We start from the raw sequence: 20,303 nt of genomic DNA, 5'->3' as shown, positions 1-20,303 counted from the left end.
GAGATGCCTTTCATTAGGTCATGCAGTATTCCACTGAAATGTCTGAATGTACTGCCTGGCGGCCATGTCTGTATGCTCTGCTTTAGTAACACTGTCACGAGGAAATGGCAACAGCAAGGAAAACAACACTGACCTGAGGTGAGGTGGGGAAGTTAAGAGTGGGGCAGGGTGGGAGGTGAAAGGTTCATTCCAGGGGTGCTATGATCAGCCAACACCCCCAAGGAAGCAGTGCACATTCACTCCTGGTTATGAAAAGATGTGATTGGAAATGCACACAAGCTTGAGCGTGTACTGAAATGCAAGCACACATAACAGCTAAAAAAAATTTACATGAGCACATGCATGCGCACACGCGCCATGCACACACACACAAATTCAAAGACCAACGTGAACAGAAGAAAAATCCTGGCTTGCTGTCTATTTACAGAGCTGAAATAAGAAGGGGAGGATTGAAGTAATCTTCCTTTATTTCTATCTGGATATGCTCCCAGGCCTGAATGAGACAAAGGCTCTGATGTGCTGCATGTTCAGTTCTCAAAGGAGAATGATGTAAGACCCCCTGTCCCCTCATCTGGATTATGTGGGGTGGTTCTAAATACAGGGGGACATAAAGGACAAGGGTAAAGGACGATGTGAATACAAAAAAAAAAAGCACACCCATGTAAGCGGCTACAATGGCTATCAGATTTTTTTTAGACTTTAAAAACCTTGGCTAGGCTAGACAAGCGACGTTCAAGAGAACATTAAAGGTGAAGAAACAATTTCGGGTGTCTAAATGCATGACCACTTGGCCTTTCTGGTCAATTTGAGAACCAGAATTAAAGACGGGAGGGCAACTGCACTGTATTGAACTACAAAACTCCCTCATCCTTTCACACATGATTTTTCCTTTTCTGGCTGCGGTACTGATATTGGAATCACACACACTTGATCAAAAAACTTCATGAACTGAAGTCTATCCCAGGTGTTGGAATACGGGAAGTGTATGCTTGATAATTAATCTCAGACATCATATCCACAACACTGCAGCCACCACAAATAGACAAATTGAAAAAAGTAATGGATAAAATCAACGTCTCACTTGGTCATTCAAATAATGTAATGTATGTTCCTACACCTGGACATGTAGACACTGAGAAAATATATTTGGTAAAAAAAATAAAATAAAAACATAGATTCCAAATTTTGCATATTCCCAGTACCAGGTATATTTCCCAAGTATGAAGCAAATTACTATCCCACTCTGAGAAAACTGTATTTAAAATACGTGATCATTAAAATGTCAAAAAACTTAAAATGTTTATTACAATTTTGAAGTACTGAAGGCGTTTTGGCACGGCCTGATTTTTCCACCCACGAGTCAGAGCCTGACAAAGAAATTCAATTAAAAATAATAACTTTGACTGGGCAATGATTAGGTGTTTTCACTTGAAAAACAGCTTCAACAGTCAAAAAAAATTCAAAACAGCAAGTTTCCCACTCATTCATACCGTAAACAAAATACTTAGTTTTGGATAGATTTGTTTTATAAAGTTATGGGGTCAAAGTGTCCGACTTGAATTGGTAGATTAATAACAGCTCATATTCTGGTGTTACCTGACTGACAAAGGGGTAGTGACGCCTAACTTAAAAGAAAATAAGCAAGAATCCATGGAAAATCTCCCAAGTATCTGGAATGATTTGCAAATTTTGTCTTGGGATAAATATTTAGTTTATGAGAGTGGTCCAAGAGGAACTCGGTAGTACTACAGTTAACCACAGGACCTGCGGAGAACGAGATAGGATGGATGGTACTATCAAATACAAACACACGCAGACCAATGCAAACCCAAATGTAAAGTCACACCCACAAAAATTTTTACAACACAATCCAATTTACACAAAGAGAACTCAATACTTCTGACCACCTGTTATTCTAGGTAAAAGCTTGCTTATACAGGTGACAAAAAAATCTGTTTCCTCTTTTCACCTTGAGAAAAAAAAAGGGGCTAGTCCACTGAACAAAGTCTGCAATGGCATGCGTACATATGTGTGTGTGTGTGTGTGTGTGTGTGTGTGTGTGTGTGCTAGCTGGCCTGGTACAGCCTGCTTTTACAAGTCCCGTGGGTCTCTGACCCTGTTTCCTCTGCAGGCAGGGAGAGAAAGGGCACTTCTGACTCCACCTCACCTGAGTAGAAACCTGATCCCCCAGTTCACGGCAGGGGCCCTGCTGCCTCTCCTCAAAGACGACGTTTGTTTCCCTACGCTAATATAATTCCAACCATCATGATTTTATCTGAAGTTTCACGCCAATTTCGCCAAAACCGATTGAGGGGAGAGCAAATTCAGCTGCTACTGATCTCAAATAGATTGAGTTTCCAAGGAGAATTTAAGAATGTGCCACATTTATGCTTTGAGAAGAAGCTGGATTAGGGTACTGGAGCTGAACAACGAAGGTGAGTTGTTATGACTGGCTGTCAATTAGCAGTTGATTCAAACAGAAGGGTCATTGAGACATGAGGAAAAAAAATGAACAAAAAAAGATATGGTTTCATAACAAAAGAAGGGAGAGAGATAACCACTGGCTAACTTATTATGTATGCTTAAGATAAGCTGAGACAACGGCTCTTAGTTAACCAATGTAAGGCCGCCAGAATGGAAAAGGAGATGGTTGCATGAGGAACATTATTTATTATTGTTCTCAGTGGCCACTGGGTGAATGAAAATAGTGCTAAGCAGGATGGGAAAAGGTCAGGGTGAAAGCGGGCTGGCCCATTGAGAGGGTTAATGGCCAGGTTGACTGGTTAAGAGCTGACCTCTTAGGGACGTCAGCTCCCACATTTGCAGAAAAATACTTTGGACAGAGAAAAGAATGAGTGCAAACTCTGGATTTTTGCTGCTTTTCTCCTTGTGTCATGTCTCATCTCTGTGGATTTCTTCTTTACTCTTGTTTCTTCTCACATTCTCAGTCATTTGACTTTTCTCTCACAAGCTGTCTCTACACTCTTACTGACTGCTCTGTTCCTTTTTTGTTCTTCGGGCTTTCACTCTCATCTTATGCCTTCCTATTTCTGTTGGCCAGCAGAATATATCAAATCTCCTCTGACACTTCACTGTCCAGGAAAGATCGGGAGTTCGAGAGAACAACTTCACTTCTCAAAGCTCAACAGCTCCGAGACAATATGAAACACTCATCACAAAGAGGAGCGGCCCTGGAAATGGTTTACTTTAAACACAGACAAGGATCCAGCCCCAGCTCCCTCAATGAGCCAAGCTTGTCAATAACACCATGGCTTAGATAAGCCATCTTGCTTGCTTTTGACATTCAGCTAATTCTCCTTCGGTACATGGATGAAGGCTGAGTTGTTATACAAGAGAACGGAGAAGGTTGCTCCGCTTCCACGGTTAAAGGCATGCAAAAATTAGTAAAACTGTTTTAACATGGGTGTGCAGAGGTTGTTTTTTTTTTCTCAAATAAAACCATTGACGATTTTGTGAGGGAACATCTGGGATACCTTTCTGACCACTCTCTGATTGACAGCGCTGAGTAGACTGTGGGGCCGGTCGTGATGTGCCAAAGGAACACGCACCACTGCCTCTTTCACACAAATAACTTAAAAGTGCAGTCCAAATCCACTGACTAACCAAACCAGCAACCAACCAACTTATTTATGCCTACTGTAAATTCACTTCTAACCACAGTTCCTCTTTGCTGGCCACTGTTTAAGTGCTGCATTATTTCCGCTTTGCATGACAGTGCAACCCATGTGCAGACTTAGCACACCAGAGTTGGACTGCCTTTATTCATAACTGTAAATATCATGATCTGAAAACACCATAATTCTCTGCTCAGTGTTCAAGTGAGCATCAGCCAGCCCGCTAACTCTGAAAGGATCAACACCTATCCAAGTAGGAGATGTGCCAGCTTGATGTGGGAAAAAGATGAATGAAGTGAAAGGAGGAGCATGAAACAAGAGAAGAAAAATGACAAAAAAGGGAGGATGACAGTATAATGATGAGCCGAAGCTACAGCAAGATATATGCGCCCAAGCACAAGGAGGTCAATGAAAGCAAATCAGAAAGGCTCGGAGAGACTGGGTGACTAGACTTAGCATTTTTTCCTACATGTGTTTCCTGAAACCTGTAATCCAGAGGTTCCTGTGATGCCTGATACCTTGCCCTGAACATGGGTGCTGCCTTGGCATATGCTTTGTGTGCACTGGCAGTGTGTGTGTGTGTGTGTGTGTGTATGCATGTGTGCCTGTGCATGAGCGCTGGAGAGACTAAAGCCCTGTTTCCCATGCGTGTAATCATCCCAGGATGAGGTGGAGGATGAAGCCGAGCCGGACTTCCCCTGCACCAGAGGGTATTTTCCTCTCACACTGTGGTACAAGCACATGACTGACCCTGGCTTCATCTGCACTTGTGTGGATGTCAGGCAAAAAGAAAGCAATACCACTGAGAGAGGCATAGCAATTTTTGAAATATTTTCTATTCCTACTGATTTCCAATTTTGTTTCAAATACATTAAAATTCTTAGGAAAGTTGTTCTTGTGCCAAATGCATGTTTCAGAGCAACCAATAACATGGGTCTGTTGTTAAATAAAAAGCAAACAAAAAACTGGTCTTCACAGCTGGTGCCTGAAAATAATTCTGCTGTAGGCAGTTATAAACCTGAGAATATAAAGATCATGTTTATGTGTGCACGCATATGAGTGTGCAAGTACACATCTGCAATGTGACAGTGATGTGACAGAGCTATGAGATAAGTTGACCATGTTTTATCAAGATGTCATAGCTATTGACTGTAAGACCTTCTGCTTCGGGATTTCATGATGGATATCAAATAACAATAAGGCACTCCAATTGCAGAGATGAAGGAAAATACAAAACTAACAAAGAAAAAAAAGACCATGTTTATTTTTTTCATTTTATTTGACAGATCCACAAGTGTTGTCAAATTCGGTCAGGTATTCCTTGAATGAGCCTGCTGACGGATGATCGTTCAAACAAAGAGGCGGAAAATAAAAATAGGGATGAAGCCCACAGGGTGTTTTTGAAATCATGCTACATTTGATTCCAGTAGACGAAGATGAAGGATGAGTGAAAAACTAACTACACTGAGAATTGAACTAGAATGTGGGAAAAAAGACATCGAACATGTTCTTTTCAAACACAGTTACTGACCGAAAAAATCACTGAAGTCACACTGCAGGCTTGTACACATTACCCACGCGCCTGCCTCGCGGTGGCATTGTCAAGGAACCAAAAACTCCCCACAAAAAATATTCATTAACCCAGACAATAAAACACAGCTGTGAGGGGCAATTGAGACTGTTTGAAATCAGTGCCCTGGATTGTGTAGAGATTGTTCAAGCCAAACCTCAAGCCTGGGAACCAAGAAAGACAACATTTTTGGAAATGAGAAGAGAGAGGGAGATAGAGTAAGGGGCAGCGTTTGGTGTTTGTCCTGCTCAGGTCAACACAGAGCAGAGATGCTTTATTAAAGCACAACTTCAGGCTCCCGCTATCAGAAGAATTCTTTGAGCAAGACTCATGCAGGGAGAAGGAAAAAACTATACTGATATCTAAAATATAATCGGGTTTGAAATGAAAGATTCATATATGAAACCTGTCATTGTAAATATATCTACACTTCTTTTAACTATTTGTCACCTGTCAGCAGCAGGTGGAAAGGCATCAAGTTTTCTCAATGAATCTGAATCTGGTATTTGTAATATATTAGCAGGGGATGGACACATTAATGGTGGCTCAGACTGTATGTGAAAGGAAAAATCCTCGGGAACTGGGGCCTAAGCATGACATTACATGAGCCTGAAGTGAAAAACACCACTAGAGGGCCCTGCAGCTTGTACAATGGACTTGTTTGGAACAGAGAGAAACAGCTCAGACGTCATCTTAGTAAAGATGACCTCTCTTCAACATGGCCCAAGCCAAAAAGTCACACAGGACTACTTGCCAAAAACCTATGAGACTGAGATAGATGAAGGTACATTTTTTTTCAATACTGACAGTGTCCAAAAAGTTAAAAACCGACCATATTTACCCTGAGTAACCTCTTGTTCTCCAGCTGCACGTGGATAAAAGGACAAACCGACTGACCTCAGGCTCTAATATAAAAACATGAGTAAAATAACATGCATCTAAGATGAATGTAGACTATAGGAAAATACAGTGTGAAACAAAGACAACTCCAAACAACTATGAGCAAAATGTATTGATATTAGGTCGATGTTTTAGCATTCTCGCAAGAATGTATTCCTCATTTCTGAAAAAGTATAGAGTTGATCAGCAACCTGGACCCGTGTTTTGATATGGCTATATTCATCTGAGACAGAGACAAAATACTAAACTTACATGTGGACTTAGAATAAGAGTAAGCATGATAGTTTATGAACATTGGTAGAGGATAAAAGAACACTCAGCAGATCTTGACAAAGTACTCCAACAACACCCCTAATCCCGGTGAATACTCATGCATGGACCATTATCAAAGAGGAAAGATTCAGTTTGCAGGATATGTGTGCAGCAGCGTGTCAGTGAAGCAACGTTGGGAAGTTTGAGAGAAAAATACTTGCTTTACATTGCCTTGAGAAATAAAGGTAAAATAAACTTTCATAAATCCAATTTGAATGACATTTTTAATTTAAGTAAAGCGGTGAGGCACTGATTCATAACCGCACTTTAAATCATTCCATCTCCTGCCAATAGACCTCTTGGAATACTTGCTGAACTTTCCCATCCTGCCCTGAACCTGGATGAACCCACTTGTGGCCATTAGCTGCCCCTCAACAGAATGAAGCCATGAATTATTACAAGTCAGAGGTGCAGGCTCTGAGATCACCCAAATCAAGAGCAGATGTAGAGCCAGCTCCCCCTTCAGACTGACAATTTAAATAACAAAATAATTGATGACATTTAAAAACATCATGATTCCCATTTGTTAGATAACTATTGAATGGTGTTTGGTTATGGGTGATAATCTACTTTGCGTATGCCTTATCATGTTACACAGTACTGCTTATATTGGCGGTCTATTGTATCTTTAGCGACAACAGACAAAGGATAATGGCTTCACCTTTGTAAATCTATCATCCTTGTTTACGTCTTCAGAGAAGACAACTTCGGTACTTTACAGGAACATTTTTTGGATCCAAGTCATTTGATGCACTCACATACATGCTCCCCAGAAAATAAAATTTTAGGTAGAAACAGCCATTAAAATCACCCCACTATTGTCAATATGGTTAATTTTGATCGCATTGCCCCCATCCCTTTGCATCCCCTTCTCTCCTCTATGACTCCCATCCTTCCTATGGTGGGTAAATATTTTTATATTGTATTCCATTAGCAAGCTTTATTGAGCAGTCAGACAGGGCAAATGGCGCCTGGAAGCTCCCTGTCCTGTAAACAATAGGAATGGCCCTGAAAGCTGCAGCTGAACACAGCTCAGTAAACCAACTCCACATTAGAGAACTGGCTTGCTCTGAATGAATAAATATTTAAATGTGTTAGATTCACTCAAAACAGGCAGGGTTGATATTAAGGGACAAAAGTATCTGTAAAACATTAATGATACATTACTGAAAGACCGGCAATGTAATAACAGTGAATGTATTTATTTTGTTGTTTTATAACATTGCCAAGTGGATTTTCATTCCAACGTTAATTTCTTTCATAAATTTATAGACACAAAATATGTACCTCAGCACTTTTCACAGAGGTGTCCATGCCAACCATGTTTTCGCTGAGAAGTTGCTGAAGGAGCTGCACCTGAGCAATACTGAGGTAGAAATCCAGACTGCTGGTCACATTCACCTCGAGAGAGTGACCACACACAACCACATCCTAGACGAAAGGAGAAAGTAGAACGGTAAGATGAGGAAATCAAAAACAGGGAGGAGGAGGGAGCAGCTTATTCAAAACAACACAAGGACTTTTTGTGACCTCACATTTTATTTTTTTTCGCCTTTATTTATTGACGTATTTATAGGAGAGCTAAGACTTTCAATCACTCCTCTATCTTGTCCTCTTTAGCACATCTGCTCTACGATAACTTCACTCCTATGTCCACTCTAGGGTCCCACCCAGAGTCAGCATTTCTAACCTCAACCTGGAGGTTACGTCTATTGGCGTATCACTCGGTTACAATCCAAACTGTAACATACATGTATGGCCATACGCACACACTCATGTCCGCACAACTGTGTGCAGGAACTCACAGACACATGTACAGAAAAGCTGCAGTGACAGCATGCGTAATCGATTTAACACTGCTGTTATCCATTTATACCAACGTTCGAAACATATTATGATCAAGCTTATTTTTTTATTTTCTATTTTCCATTTTTTTGTTATTAAAACAACTTTCATTGGATCATTCACAAAAAAGTGTGTTTCTGTTATAAGTCATAAACTGGTTGAAAATTAGTTTAATTCTTTAATATTAAAGTGCTGTAATCCCCTTTTACTGAGGCATGTTTTTTAAGGTTGTGTTCAATGTGTGTTGTTGGTTTTGGCTCTAAGAACTGTGGGGAGTTACTTGAATGCTATTTGGTCTGTGTTTGTGTGTGCGTGCATGCGTGCGTGCATGTGTGTGTGTGTGTGTGTGTGTGTGTGTGTGTGTGTGTGTTTGTCCTCAAACTATGAATTAGCTGTTATGCATTGTCAAGGGGCATGTTAGCATGGATGGACAAGGCATCAAAGAGCCAGGAAGTTTAAGTGAGCCGTGCCAGAAAACATCAGCTGTATAAGCAGAAAGGTCTGAACTGTGTGGGTCAAAAGCCTCCATTACATGGTGTGCTGGCAGAGGGACTCTTAATGAGAAAGTTACTGTTAATGCTAATGCAAAATATTAATACATATGACATCCAATATAATTAATGTCTATTTTCATATGGATGCTTAGTAATGTTTGCAATCATGTTATAACAGGTTGCAGTCAAAGGGCACAGTGAGAGCAAGTAATGAAAAAGTCTGGAAAGTACAGGGAGCAAAATATGTTTGTGTGGACTTTTGCAGATCTCTATTCATAAACCTGCTGTTGTTAATTGTGAAACTATTTGACTATAAACAACCTGCTAAGGTTCCAGTTAGACTCTGTGAAAATAGACATGCACTCCCAGAAGGAATGTGCCTGATCCTTTTAAAATAATTTGGAAAAAAATAAACAAACAAGGAAAAGTAGCATTCATTATTTTGCATAATTAAGTAAAGCTAGCTGTTTTCCACCTCATCACTTTGTCACTTGTTGTGAAGCCATTCCATCAAGTCATATGTGTTGCGCATTATGGTAACAACGGATGGGAGCAACTGGGGATTTCCCCAAAATGACAGCTGGGGATTATCAACCCCTCCTGCAATGATCCTGATTCTGTGACACAAAACCTAGGCTTTCCTATCATGCCTAACCACATTCTCAATAAAGGTTAATGTACATGCACAACAAAACATGTTTCGAACAAATGGTGAATGGATGTCAAGTAAAAAAGTTAACATGAATGAATTATTGTTTTTTTCTAAATTTTTCTTATTAAAATTTATAAAATCTCTATGAAATTTAATTGAAGTAAAACTGCCGCTGGACGCATACAGACCTCTACTTGTCCACTGTCAAGGGAGAGATTCTTGCTGAAGATGATGGCCGGGGCGGCCGTCACTCGGACAGAGAAGTCAGTCACGATAGGTGTCAGGATGGCCCTGCGCTCCTGGTGCCGTTTGATACTGAACACACGCAAATACACACAAACAGAAGCCACATTGTTAGCAGACACATCTTAAGAATCAATTCCACTGGACGCGGCAAAGGAGACCATAATCAAATCATCCAAGTTCTGCAGCCGTAGAATCAAGTGGGTAGATGTGTAGAATTCATCAAGGAGCAACTTCATTCTCATTTCCATTTTAAATAAGATAAGATAAGATAAGATAAGATAAGAACAACTTTATTAATCCCGAAGGAAATTGTTGTGCCAGAGTTACAGAAAATATAACAGTAATAAATAAAGAAAAGGCAGAATTAGAAATAAAATAAATTATAAACTATAAAGTGTCTCAGTGAAACTATAAAGTGTTTTAGTAAACAAGTGATAAAACTATAAGTGTCTTAGTAACAAATGAGGTAAGGAGTGCACAATAGTATGATAAAGGAAAAATTGTCGTGTACTGTTATGAAATGAAATATTGCACAGCAAATGTTTACAGTGTCAGGATTACGTTCTAGATATAAGTTCAAACTTTCTGATAGTAAAGTCATTTGAGCATTACACGTCACTAAGCACAGACATGAACCATTTGTTCACAATTATTCCTAGAGCTTTTTTATGCCTAAAATATTGTGACAGTTACCAGTTGTCTATTTCATGCTGTCTACCTACCAAAGACAAGTCAAAAACGCAAAATGTTCACATTTGAACATTTGTTATGCCCCAAGTAGACAACCAGACAAACATTTGAAACCTGCTCTGGTATATCAAATTGAGACCAGTAGGATGAAAAGCTAAAGGCAAAATAAAAGACTTCAAAATCAATTTTCCCTTCCTTAGCAGAATGTAGAACTATTACATTACCAAGATCTTTTTTATTTCTTGTTGAACGCATTTTAACTGGAAGTATACAGAGCCAGACAGAGATATTATTTGACAATTGTCAATTGGGAACACCCCTTAATTGTATACACAAGATCAAACTAAGACCTTCTCACATCAGCTTTCTTCATTTCATTAATGTTCCTTCCCAAAAACTAGTAATATTTGTGGGAACATTTGTTAACAGTAACACAAATATACAAGTGAGCTTTTTAAGAGGGTGTTAATTGCCACATCTGCTGCTATTAAAACAATCAATCTGTAAGGCTTCCAATATTTATAGTTGGCCAGGATTAAAAAGGCCATGTTTCAAGGTGGCCTAGTGTACAGCACTCAACCAAAACCAATATCATATTCACTTCTGCTGCACAAATGTGCATTAACAGAGCCCTCAGGGGATTATTTCCTGATGCATTTCTTTGCATGGAGGTAGAGGGAGACCTAATACAGAGGTGAAATGATCTGTGAGGCCAATTGGTGTTGGCTAATCTCTCCTCAAACAGGGATTGAAACAATGAGTGTCTCGTTGCCGGGGACAGGTGCTATCATTTACCACCGAGCCCACAAGGCATGGAGCTTAGTTTACAAGCACTACAGGAGAGCTTTGTGCTCATTACTTTTTAATAGGTTTGGTGCCAATAGCAAATGAGAGAAAGTCATGTGACATTTACATTATACAATAACAAAGTGTGAACAAAAGTAGAGAGAGAAAGAGTAAAAACTCAGAATGAAAGGGGGGGGGGGCTTCATTAGGTCTCTGATGAGAGGGAAGGTGTAGAGAGTTCACAGCTCCCTGACAAAGGGTCTTTCCCAGGTGACAACAACAAACTGTGATGAGGACAGATTCTGTCAGTGGATCCACAGTGCTGGAATTTCCTCACGAAACCTCAGGAAGCCAACTGAGGCCACTGCAGATCCACAACTGCTGGAATTGAACCCAAAAATTGCAAAGTGAACATGCCTCACATCCAAATCTGGAGAAAAAAAGTGGGGTATCAATACAAGGAAAGAGTGGGAGGTGTGAACTTTGTAAGTGGTTTGCGTCAAGACTTGTTGTAAAAGAGGTGGTGGAGTTCTGGGGGTGACTGCAGTAGACAAATTAAGCCGCGAACTTGACTTCCCCTTCCTCATCGTGTTAGAACATTTTAAATTACGTGCCCATTTGACAATTGTGTGTTGCTGGAGTCATAGCTAGAGTATACAGAGCAGCATACCACCGTGTGAAAAACAAAGTGTTTTGAAGCTGAATGTCCCGTGCTGCGTTAAAAGTAATTGGGGATTACAACATCTACGACTCACTAATGGGAAGTTAAAATTTGAGGGGTTTGAACCAGAAAGGACAGTTTAGTAGGGATTCAGTCAGCAAAGGAAAAAAGTTTCTATGGTTGTTGTGTAAAAAGTAGGAAAATATAATTCTCATGGTAAAAGGTGTATATCTCACCCAGCCCCTGTTTTTTAACTTAATGACCTGAGAACACTCAGTCTCAATCATGCCTATGTTGATTTTTCACTGCATTCTTTCACAAGACTTATTTTTAGTTGACAAGCAAGAAATTTGGACTCTGCCTGCAATTCTGTGATTTTTGGGCCCGTTCCCTCTCAAAACATGAGTGGGAAAAAAAGGATGTAGGGCCAACAAGGCTGTTATACTCATGCTTGTTTAAGCTCCTGAGTCAATATAAAAATGACAAGGTTTGTAATTATGTGCGTGGACGGGCTCCATGATGGGGAGCTAACTAAGCAACTACATATTGCTTCCATATCAGTACTATGATAACAGGACATGCACAGCTGGTTACACGTCACATGTGACTATCAGTCAAATTTTAATAAATTGGGAGTTCAGCTAGAAGTTTACCTCTATAGAATTATTTCTTGCTGACTGGGCCTCTACTTTAATATTTGAGAGAAATGGATACAATGGGACACATTCTGCACTTGAACAAAACAGAAAAACAACATGGTGGCAAGTGAGCTTGAGCGGGTTAGAAAAGTAGTTGCCATTCAAATTCAGAGTTTTTTATTGTCATATGTGACACAAATGCTTGTGAGTGAAGCATCAGGCAAAGTATTTTACACGTGAGGTTAAAAATTTGGCGTTACTAACTCCTCCACCTATCATCTTTCAGAGTATACCGAATTATCTAAATGTTCTTAAAGCTGTGCTAGTCTATAGTGTCTTTCATATCTATAGACAACCGGTATTATAATTTAAGCAGATGCTGGTTCATAAACTATAAAGGAATCATAAGGTTGCAATATAATGAAGTCTTCCTCTGTATCCAAATAAAACACAACCCATCAGGTTCCTACATTTAAATAGTTAGAAACAGAGGAAGACTGGGAGAATCTTTTTCTCATCTGAACAATCTTAGGTAACCATTTAAATGAAATGAAATGTCTTTACTAATGTTACTAATGACAGATTAGGGATTTGTTTTGAAAAAAAAAAGAAGATGAGATATTGACTGTTCCCTCATTAATTGTGACAGGTACAAATAAACAAATAGAAAAAACTATATATGTGTATATCTGTGTCTAACCCTAACCCTAACCTTAATTTCTGAACTGCTTCACATGGCCTTTGCGGCAACCAAATAATGTAAAATGGTCATAATTTATGTGCTTATGGAGACTAAGTAGCACAAATTCCTGGGTGGATACTTAGTCAGCTTTATTATAAATATGAAATAGAAGAGTTTCATATTAGATTCTATTAGCCTCGTATCTACACGTCTAAATTTGGTGACAAGGTATATGTAGGGTATCATCAAAAAAGGACAAAAGTATCAATTTACAGTGCATTAATATCAGAGCAGTCTGCCCAGTCTTATGAATGCAATGCAAGTGAAAGTGTAGCAGTGTGGTCAAGAGAACATGTCGTAGAGACATGTTCACTCATGCGTGCACGCACACACACGCACACAAACAAATTACAAAATGGATGTTTTGTTAAAATTAAACATGCAACTCAAAATTACTGGAGGAGCTGACCTGCTGGCCATATTCCATTCTAAGGCTGGGTTCTGGGAGCTCCTCTCGCTCTCTGCTGATGTACCACCTTTAAATCCCTCCTTTTCTGGCTTGAGTTGCTCCCACTGCGCTGTGCCAATATTGATGGACTGGAGGTCAACCTGGTATTGACGATCCTCCACCTCTGAGCCTGGATCTCGCAGGATGCCAAGGTTTGCTGCGTGTCTGTAAGAGAGGGTTTATAAATCAAGTTACTGTAAAAATGCATTCAGTGCAGCAATATGCATTATAATGTGCATCTGGTTGGTAAAAGATAATACAAGAAGGACCAAAGAATAGGATTTTCATTATTTTTCAGTCACATTCAAAAGGGCAGGCACAGAAGTCCCGTAAACTAATGTATTATGTGTTGATGTTTCATTGTTTTGAGGTCATGTAGGGACAGGTTGTATAATCATAGTAGAGTAGATCACTCGGCATAGGTGTTGATGCAGCAAAGGGGTTTTGGCATAGAGTCTAAACCAATAATGACTTCTTTCTTTCCTTTACCCACTTTGTGGTTTAGTAGTGTTTTACAGGATGATTTATGACCAAATCAAAGCCCACGGCACTTGCTGAGACAGACCTCAAACAAATAACCTCACAGGCCTCGAAATGTTGCCTTTTATGAAGGTAAGCTGTGGGCCAGCTTATCATTGGCAGAAACTGTTGCTTAAATGCTGGCAGGACAGCACAGTAGTCTGCACACAGAGGCCCTAGCTGCCTCTCTTTCTATTTCTGTCTTGCTAAAACGCAGAAAAAAAAATGCAGAATTTCTACTGTACACACAAACTAATATGGTAAAAGATGTAGAGATATGCCAGAGTGGCCAGTGTTGTTTCTGTATCTGAACTACTACAGTCAAGCGAGCAAACACTGTTCCATCAGCGCCAAGAAAAAATGATGTCATCTATTTTGCCTTTGAGAGACAAGATCCTGACGAATTCACGGGGCAAAAGGAATAATCAAAATTCAACATCTGTATATGACATCAGAGCTTTCGGTTCGTTATGATATGTTTATTTGTGCTGGTGAATTCAAATGAGAGCTTAAATGGTATAAATAAGGGCTTAAAATGGCTACAGATGTAGCGGCAGTATGAGTAGTTTTATTTGTTTCGGCAACGTCAATGGCAATTTTCATATAGCGTTTCCCTGCCTTAGCCACACTGGAAAGGCCTCTACCGGAGCGTGATGTTATGACAATAAGCACCAAGTACAAAAACAATGGCAATGAGAGATCAGAGGTGTATAACTGGATTTAGCTGGATTTGTTGACATACAAACAAGTGAAACAGATCCTTAATCAAAATTTGGAACCACATTTATCAACAGAGTAAAATATAAATCAAAGCAAGAGCCCTGTAAGATTTGGGTGGGATGTGTCAGTCTAGATTCATTAGGGCTTTTGTAACAGTAACTCCATCACCCTCCCCAACCTCAAACTGTATTTTTCACATTAAACAAACCACAGTTACCTCATACGCTTTGCAAATTATCTCTTAACTTCAGCTTATTTAGCAGACTCTCTTACTCATAATCAACATAACATGGGAGTCTCTAGCCAAGTCTCTACATTGCTGAGCTGCAGGGTCATCTCCAATGACATAAATAAATATGATAAACATTTGTCTTGGTCATGAAGCCAGTGGAAACCGGTGTGATTTAATATCAAAAGACATATTTCAGCCAATCGCAGGAAACGAGAGAGCTTCATTTCTGACAAATGAGGAGGGGAGGAATTTTGGAAGTTCCCCTTGGGGTGCAATAATAATTGAAGCCAGACTTTCGTGTTGTACATGTGGGGGGAAAAAACACTGGCGGTTTGACATATTTGATTGGTCATGTGAAGACCACACTGCTTGGCCAAGAAGAATCAGAATGCCTTGGGAAAGCACGGTACTCACTCTGCCCACCGTGTACATGGATGAACTAAAAACATACAGAGCGAGGCAGGTGAAACACACCCTTGCGTTGGCTCTCACTTGCCATTATCACACATCTGCCAGCCACTAGCATGTGGAAAATGTGGAGGATAATGAAAATAACAACTAATAAATGACATTCCCTAACAGATGAGGAAGGCAGGGTGGAAGGCAAAGTAAAGGGGGAGAGAGCGAGTAGAAATTTTTTCAAAGTCAAGTACTCAGATTTGCCCTTGTTCCCGAGCCAACCGTATTTTAATTGCGGGGTAAGACCACAAAAACATTATTTTTTACGACAAAATTCTGCTATTTATAAAAGAGGGATCAAAAGCCCCTCAATAAGTACACTCTGTGTCATGGCATTCTTTGCTCTAATTTCAAAAAACATTTTTTCCTTCCCTGACACAACATAAACCTAGTCTTGGGTTAGACACCCAAGAACAGAAAGCCACTGAGCTGACTTTGCATCACATTGCAAATACGAGTGCTCATTTTCAAAATGTCCATGTCTCTTGGTGAAAACCATACTAGTCAGGCCTTTTGAGGGGGAGACTACAAATCAATTAGAGAAGAAAATAAGTTGTTCAGTATATAGACACATAATGCAGTGATTATTAATCACAGTTAAAGTAAATTGTTCGAAATGACATCAAAAAGAAGACGCAAAATAACAACCACTGTTTAAGGTTACGTGAGTCAATGCACGTGTCAGGCAGCATCAATCAAACCGATGGTTATGACTTTAGGTATGAGTATGAGGGAGTATGAGTGTTTGAGGCGAACTTTTTTTCTTCTGAGCACAGGCACTACACACACATTAGCTGACGCCATAGCAATGAACAGCAAATAAGCACATGCATGCACACACTGCTGCTAGTGCATGCCATGGAGGATTTAGGTGTAGCCAGTGAGAGACTGAGTTTGCTGCCTCACACAACTTTCGAATGAAATCCAGATTTGAAATATAGTATTTACATGACAGTAATGAATTGTTAGAAAAATAAAGTGGAATATGTTTAGCATGTTACAGCAAACCATATTGTACAGAGAATCCTATTGTAAATAAGTAAAGGGCTTGTTAAACTGGAATCCTGGGAGAGCCTGATTACCATGCTGAGGTTTTGAAGGCTAACTGTGGTTCAAGGTTGTAAAACAAACCACAATGGGATCTGGTTGAGGCTCAGGGCCCAGAGTGTGAGAGCAGTGAGCTGTGTTAAAGGAGGTGATCCTGTGGGGCATGGTGTACCATGATCCTTATCTTTAAATGACCCCCCACTTTGCGCTCTCAACCTTCATGCAGTTCTCCAACCCGACCCTGCCCCAGGCCAAGGGTGCAGGAAGCACTGGGTAAAACCACGCCCCATCAGCTTCTGGATCTCGTCAATCTGAAACCCGCAACCTGAACCCACAACCCCAGACCTCCATCTCACCAACTATCACATGCAATCCATGTATCTGTGCACATTCAACAGAAGCAGCAGAATACATGCTTCGGTGAACGAGAGCAGTTTGTTTCTCCTACCCTGGTTTAGAGTATTTCACTGAGGGTTTGGTTGAGGTTTTTTAAGTTGTGCTTAATGTCACTGTGCAACCCCCATTTGCACCCATCGGCTCCTAACTGGAATTTCTGTTGTGGAGAGGCCAAAGTGCACAGTGGCTTCTTAATATTTTCGCTGTGACTCCCTATGAATTAAAGTGGATTCCCACTGGGCCAGTGTGTGCGCCGAGGGGGAATTCATAAGCATTATGATTCATGAAAGTTGCAATTACTAAGTAAGTTAAGCACCCCGGCCTATGGTGGTCTGCTCTGAATTGCCAGGAATTCATTGACTTCTGAGCTATGGATTTATGACCCCAGTCAAGTCCAATTGCTGTTAATTTGCATCTACCATTAAAGCTCTGAATTAGAACTCTAAAGAGCCCTCAGAGTGAAAGTGGAAAAATTATGTTTTGGAACATGGAGAGTCAGCAGAATATAAGACCCTGTCATTCATCGCTGCTTGTAAACTGATTTTTGATGACGGTAGCCCTGCTGAAAACAGGAGTAAAAACACTGGTGCAAACACAACAGCATGGACAACAAAGCTACAAAAATGCTCAGATTACCATTCAAAAACATTATTCCTAAAACTTGCAGACTTAAGGCCCCAACACAAAAAAAATAATGAAAAACTCCCCCATACTTCCTGCATTGTATCTAAGCCTACATGCACCGGCAAATTCCCCGATGATTTCTTTTTTTATACCCCGCACTGCATTACTCATCTCCATTGTCATTCCCAACAGAAGCCTGTTATTCATTAAGTTGATTGCACTTAAAGGACACTCATCCTCGACCAATTAGATCATATTTACACAAGATCTTTGGGGGAAACCATTACTTGTGTATACAGTACAAGAAGTGCTTTGCGCAAACTCGTGCAAAACTCACGAGAGAAGTAAATGATAATAACTACAGAAGAAGGCCTGATGTTTGCAATAATTTGTTGTTTACCCCAAAGTCCATGTTGGCACTTTGATTTCAACATATCTTAATTTCAAGAGTCATCTATCCCCTCAAGTTTACATTTCAGAGAAGTTATATTGTTTTAAACACATTTGGTATTGGAAATGTTGTTAGAAAGACATGTGCTCCACATGGCGTCCTGTTAAAGATGTCAGTCTACTTGGTTTAATTTACAGGCTCATCAAGCACTAATTCAAAATCCACCTCTCACATCATAGTCCCATTTTGTAAAGAAGACATGTGACAAATGAGCAGATATTTCACTTGGTTGCAATTTATGTATTTCATGGACTTCACACATTCCAGTGATAATTCAAATTAAACTAATCGATCATTCCTTTCCATGATTCATTGCACAGTAAAAACACATGGTATGAAAAAACATCATGGTGAATGTTGAGTTATTTATTAAAACATAGGAAACCAGTAATTCCAAACCATATAATATCACATCTCTTTGCCTGTGCATCAGACACAATGTTGACGTACATCCAAAGTTATAAACGCCAAGTTGGAAATCTGGTGTTTGTTCCTGCTAAAACTATCAAAGCAACTGAATCCAAACTGGTGTCCTGATCTCTGCTATTTGTTCTACTTTGCTGTAAAATACTGGTACTCACATTCGCATGCACCAATTTTGGTTTATTTCCTTATTGTAATTCCTTATTGTTTCTAGTGTTCAGCATTCAATATAGACTATTGCTAAATAATGCAGAGACTAACTACAGGTCTTTTTGAGAAAAGTCACACTATAATACCTCTTGGAACAGCTACATATGTGGGTAAGATATTTACATAAAACATGACCAGGTTTGTTTGTGGAAGTCTTCATTTGTTTGTGCTTGATCATTTTCAGCATTCTGTACATATCTGTGTGAATAACAGGACAAAAGTACTTTTTTTCCTCTTAAGACGGAGCAGATCCTTTTAAATTGTTTTCTTTGTTATCATCAACAGATTCAATATGCTTCCTCCTTACATAATGCTGCCAAACATAAAAATCAGGCAGAGTTTTAGCACTGAATCCTTGATGCAAAGGTGTGAAGGGAATGCCTTGTTGACTTTCTGATACTTCAGATTGAAACCACATTTGGGTCCCCACCAAGCAAATTCAAAATGATGTAATCCCAAAGCCATTTCAATTTTAGAGGCCTTATCTTTAATGAATCACTTACCACGTGCATGGAATACATTAATCTTAACTGGCAATGTGAAAGAGCATGGTAGGGGTAGCTTAGGTTCTGGCTTGGCCTTAGATGCAGTCATTTTCATCAAGCTAAAGTGGAACAGGCACATACCTCAATGCTACTTTTAAACTAATTAAAGGAAAATAATCCTTTCGCTGGAGGGAGATTTCAGATCCAGTCCCCGGTTTCTGGCAAGACACCCAGAATGCTTACTGGTCTGACTGATAAAACTGAGATTCAAACAAAAAGAACCAACACCATTTAATTGAACTATCGAGTAGATAACAGATGGGAGAGAGACAACAACAACACAGCTGCACCTCACATGCTGGATTAGATATACTGTCCAAGTAACATTGGTGCATTTTCATTTTAATTATCATCTCTTATAACAGAGAAGAAACAAAAGCAAAAAAATTGGTTTCATCGGCCCTTATAAAATAAACGGCGGACAATAAAAAGGAAAAAAAAAAAAAAATGAAAAAATGCCAGAGCAAATCTATGGCAAGCTTAGTCATTAATACACAAGCTCACAGTCCAGACATAAATACAATTACCTGATTTATAGCATTTTTTTCTTGAACAAAACTTGTTCAGATTTTACTCTGACGAGTAGGGTGTTTTATGAAGTTGTAAAATTAGGCCCACTTTATAGATTCAACAGCATAAACCTCTACTGTTTTATTCCTCCTTGATATTGATTCAGTGGGTCTGTAATGTTAGGTCGGTTTATACACCCAGACTTGTGTGCATTTTAGAAGACGATCATTTTTATCTGTGAAAATGAGGGCCTTTGGCAGAGTACTTTGAAGTTGATTACGCATTGTTTATAACAATTATTGAATTCTGACAAATGTTTAAAGCAAAAAGATTACATATCAAGGCTATGTCCTTCTTTGGACTGCAAGTTTTCCTAAACCATGTCAGGAAAATGATGGCCATATTTGATTAGGATAACGTATACTCCGTGTTTAGCAGGCAGGCTGAACAAACATGTAATTGGATCACTAAAACGGTAGGTCCTTCTTGGAGAGGTTTACTTTGACTTTAAATAACATGACTTCAAATTGAAGTTTACTTCCAGTAAG

At 39.6% G+C, this 20,303-nt stretch overlaps 1 protein-coding gene across 3 annotated transcripts in view; it reads right to left on the bottom strand.

Annotated features, from left to right (window-relative positions):
• Nucleotides 1-20,303, bottom strand: part of vps13b (vacuolar protein sorting 13 homolog B) — a 288,855-nt gene that overhangs the window by 90,526 nt on the left and 178,026 nt on the right. For all 3 annotated transcript variants that reach the window (XM_086154801.1, XM_086154799.1, XM_086154800.1), the window contains exons 32-34: nucleotides 13,581-13,784; nucleotides 9,597-9,723; nucleotides 7,705-7,848 (exon numbers count right to left, since the gene is read on the bottom strand). In XM_086154801.1, the coding sequence (XP_086010927.1) occupies nucleotides 7,705-7,848; nucleotides 9,597-9,723; nucleotides 13,581-13,784 (475 nt within the window). The remainder of the gene's footprint in view (nucleotides 1-7,704; nucleotides 7,849-9,596; nucleotides 9,724-13,580; nucleotides 13,785-20,303) is intronic.

This window comes from Fistularia commersonii, chromosome 11, assembly GCF_037954325.1.
Source record: "Fistularia commersonii isolate RoL2024-O1a breed Wild chromosome 11, RoL_Fcom_v1.0, whole genome shotgun sequence".
Lineage (NCBI taxonomy): Eukaryota > Metazoa > Chordata > Actinopteri > Syngnathiformes > Fistulariidae > Fistularia > Fistularia commersonii.
Note: the sequence above shows the minus strand (reverse complement) of the source record. Positions and strands in the feature narration are given on the sequence as shown.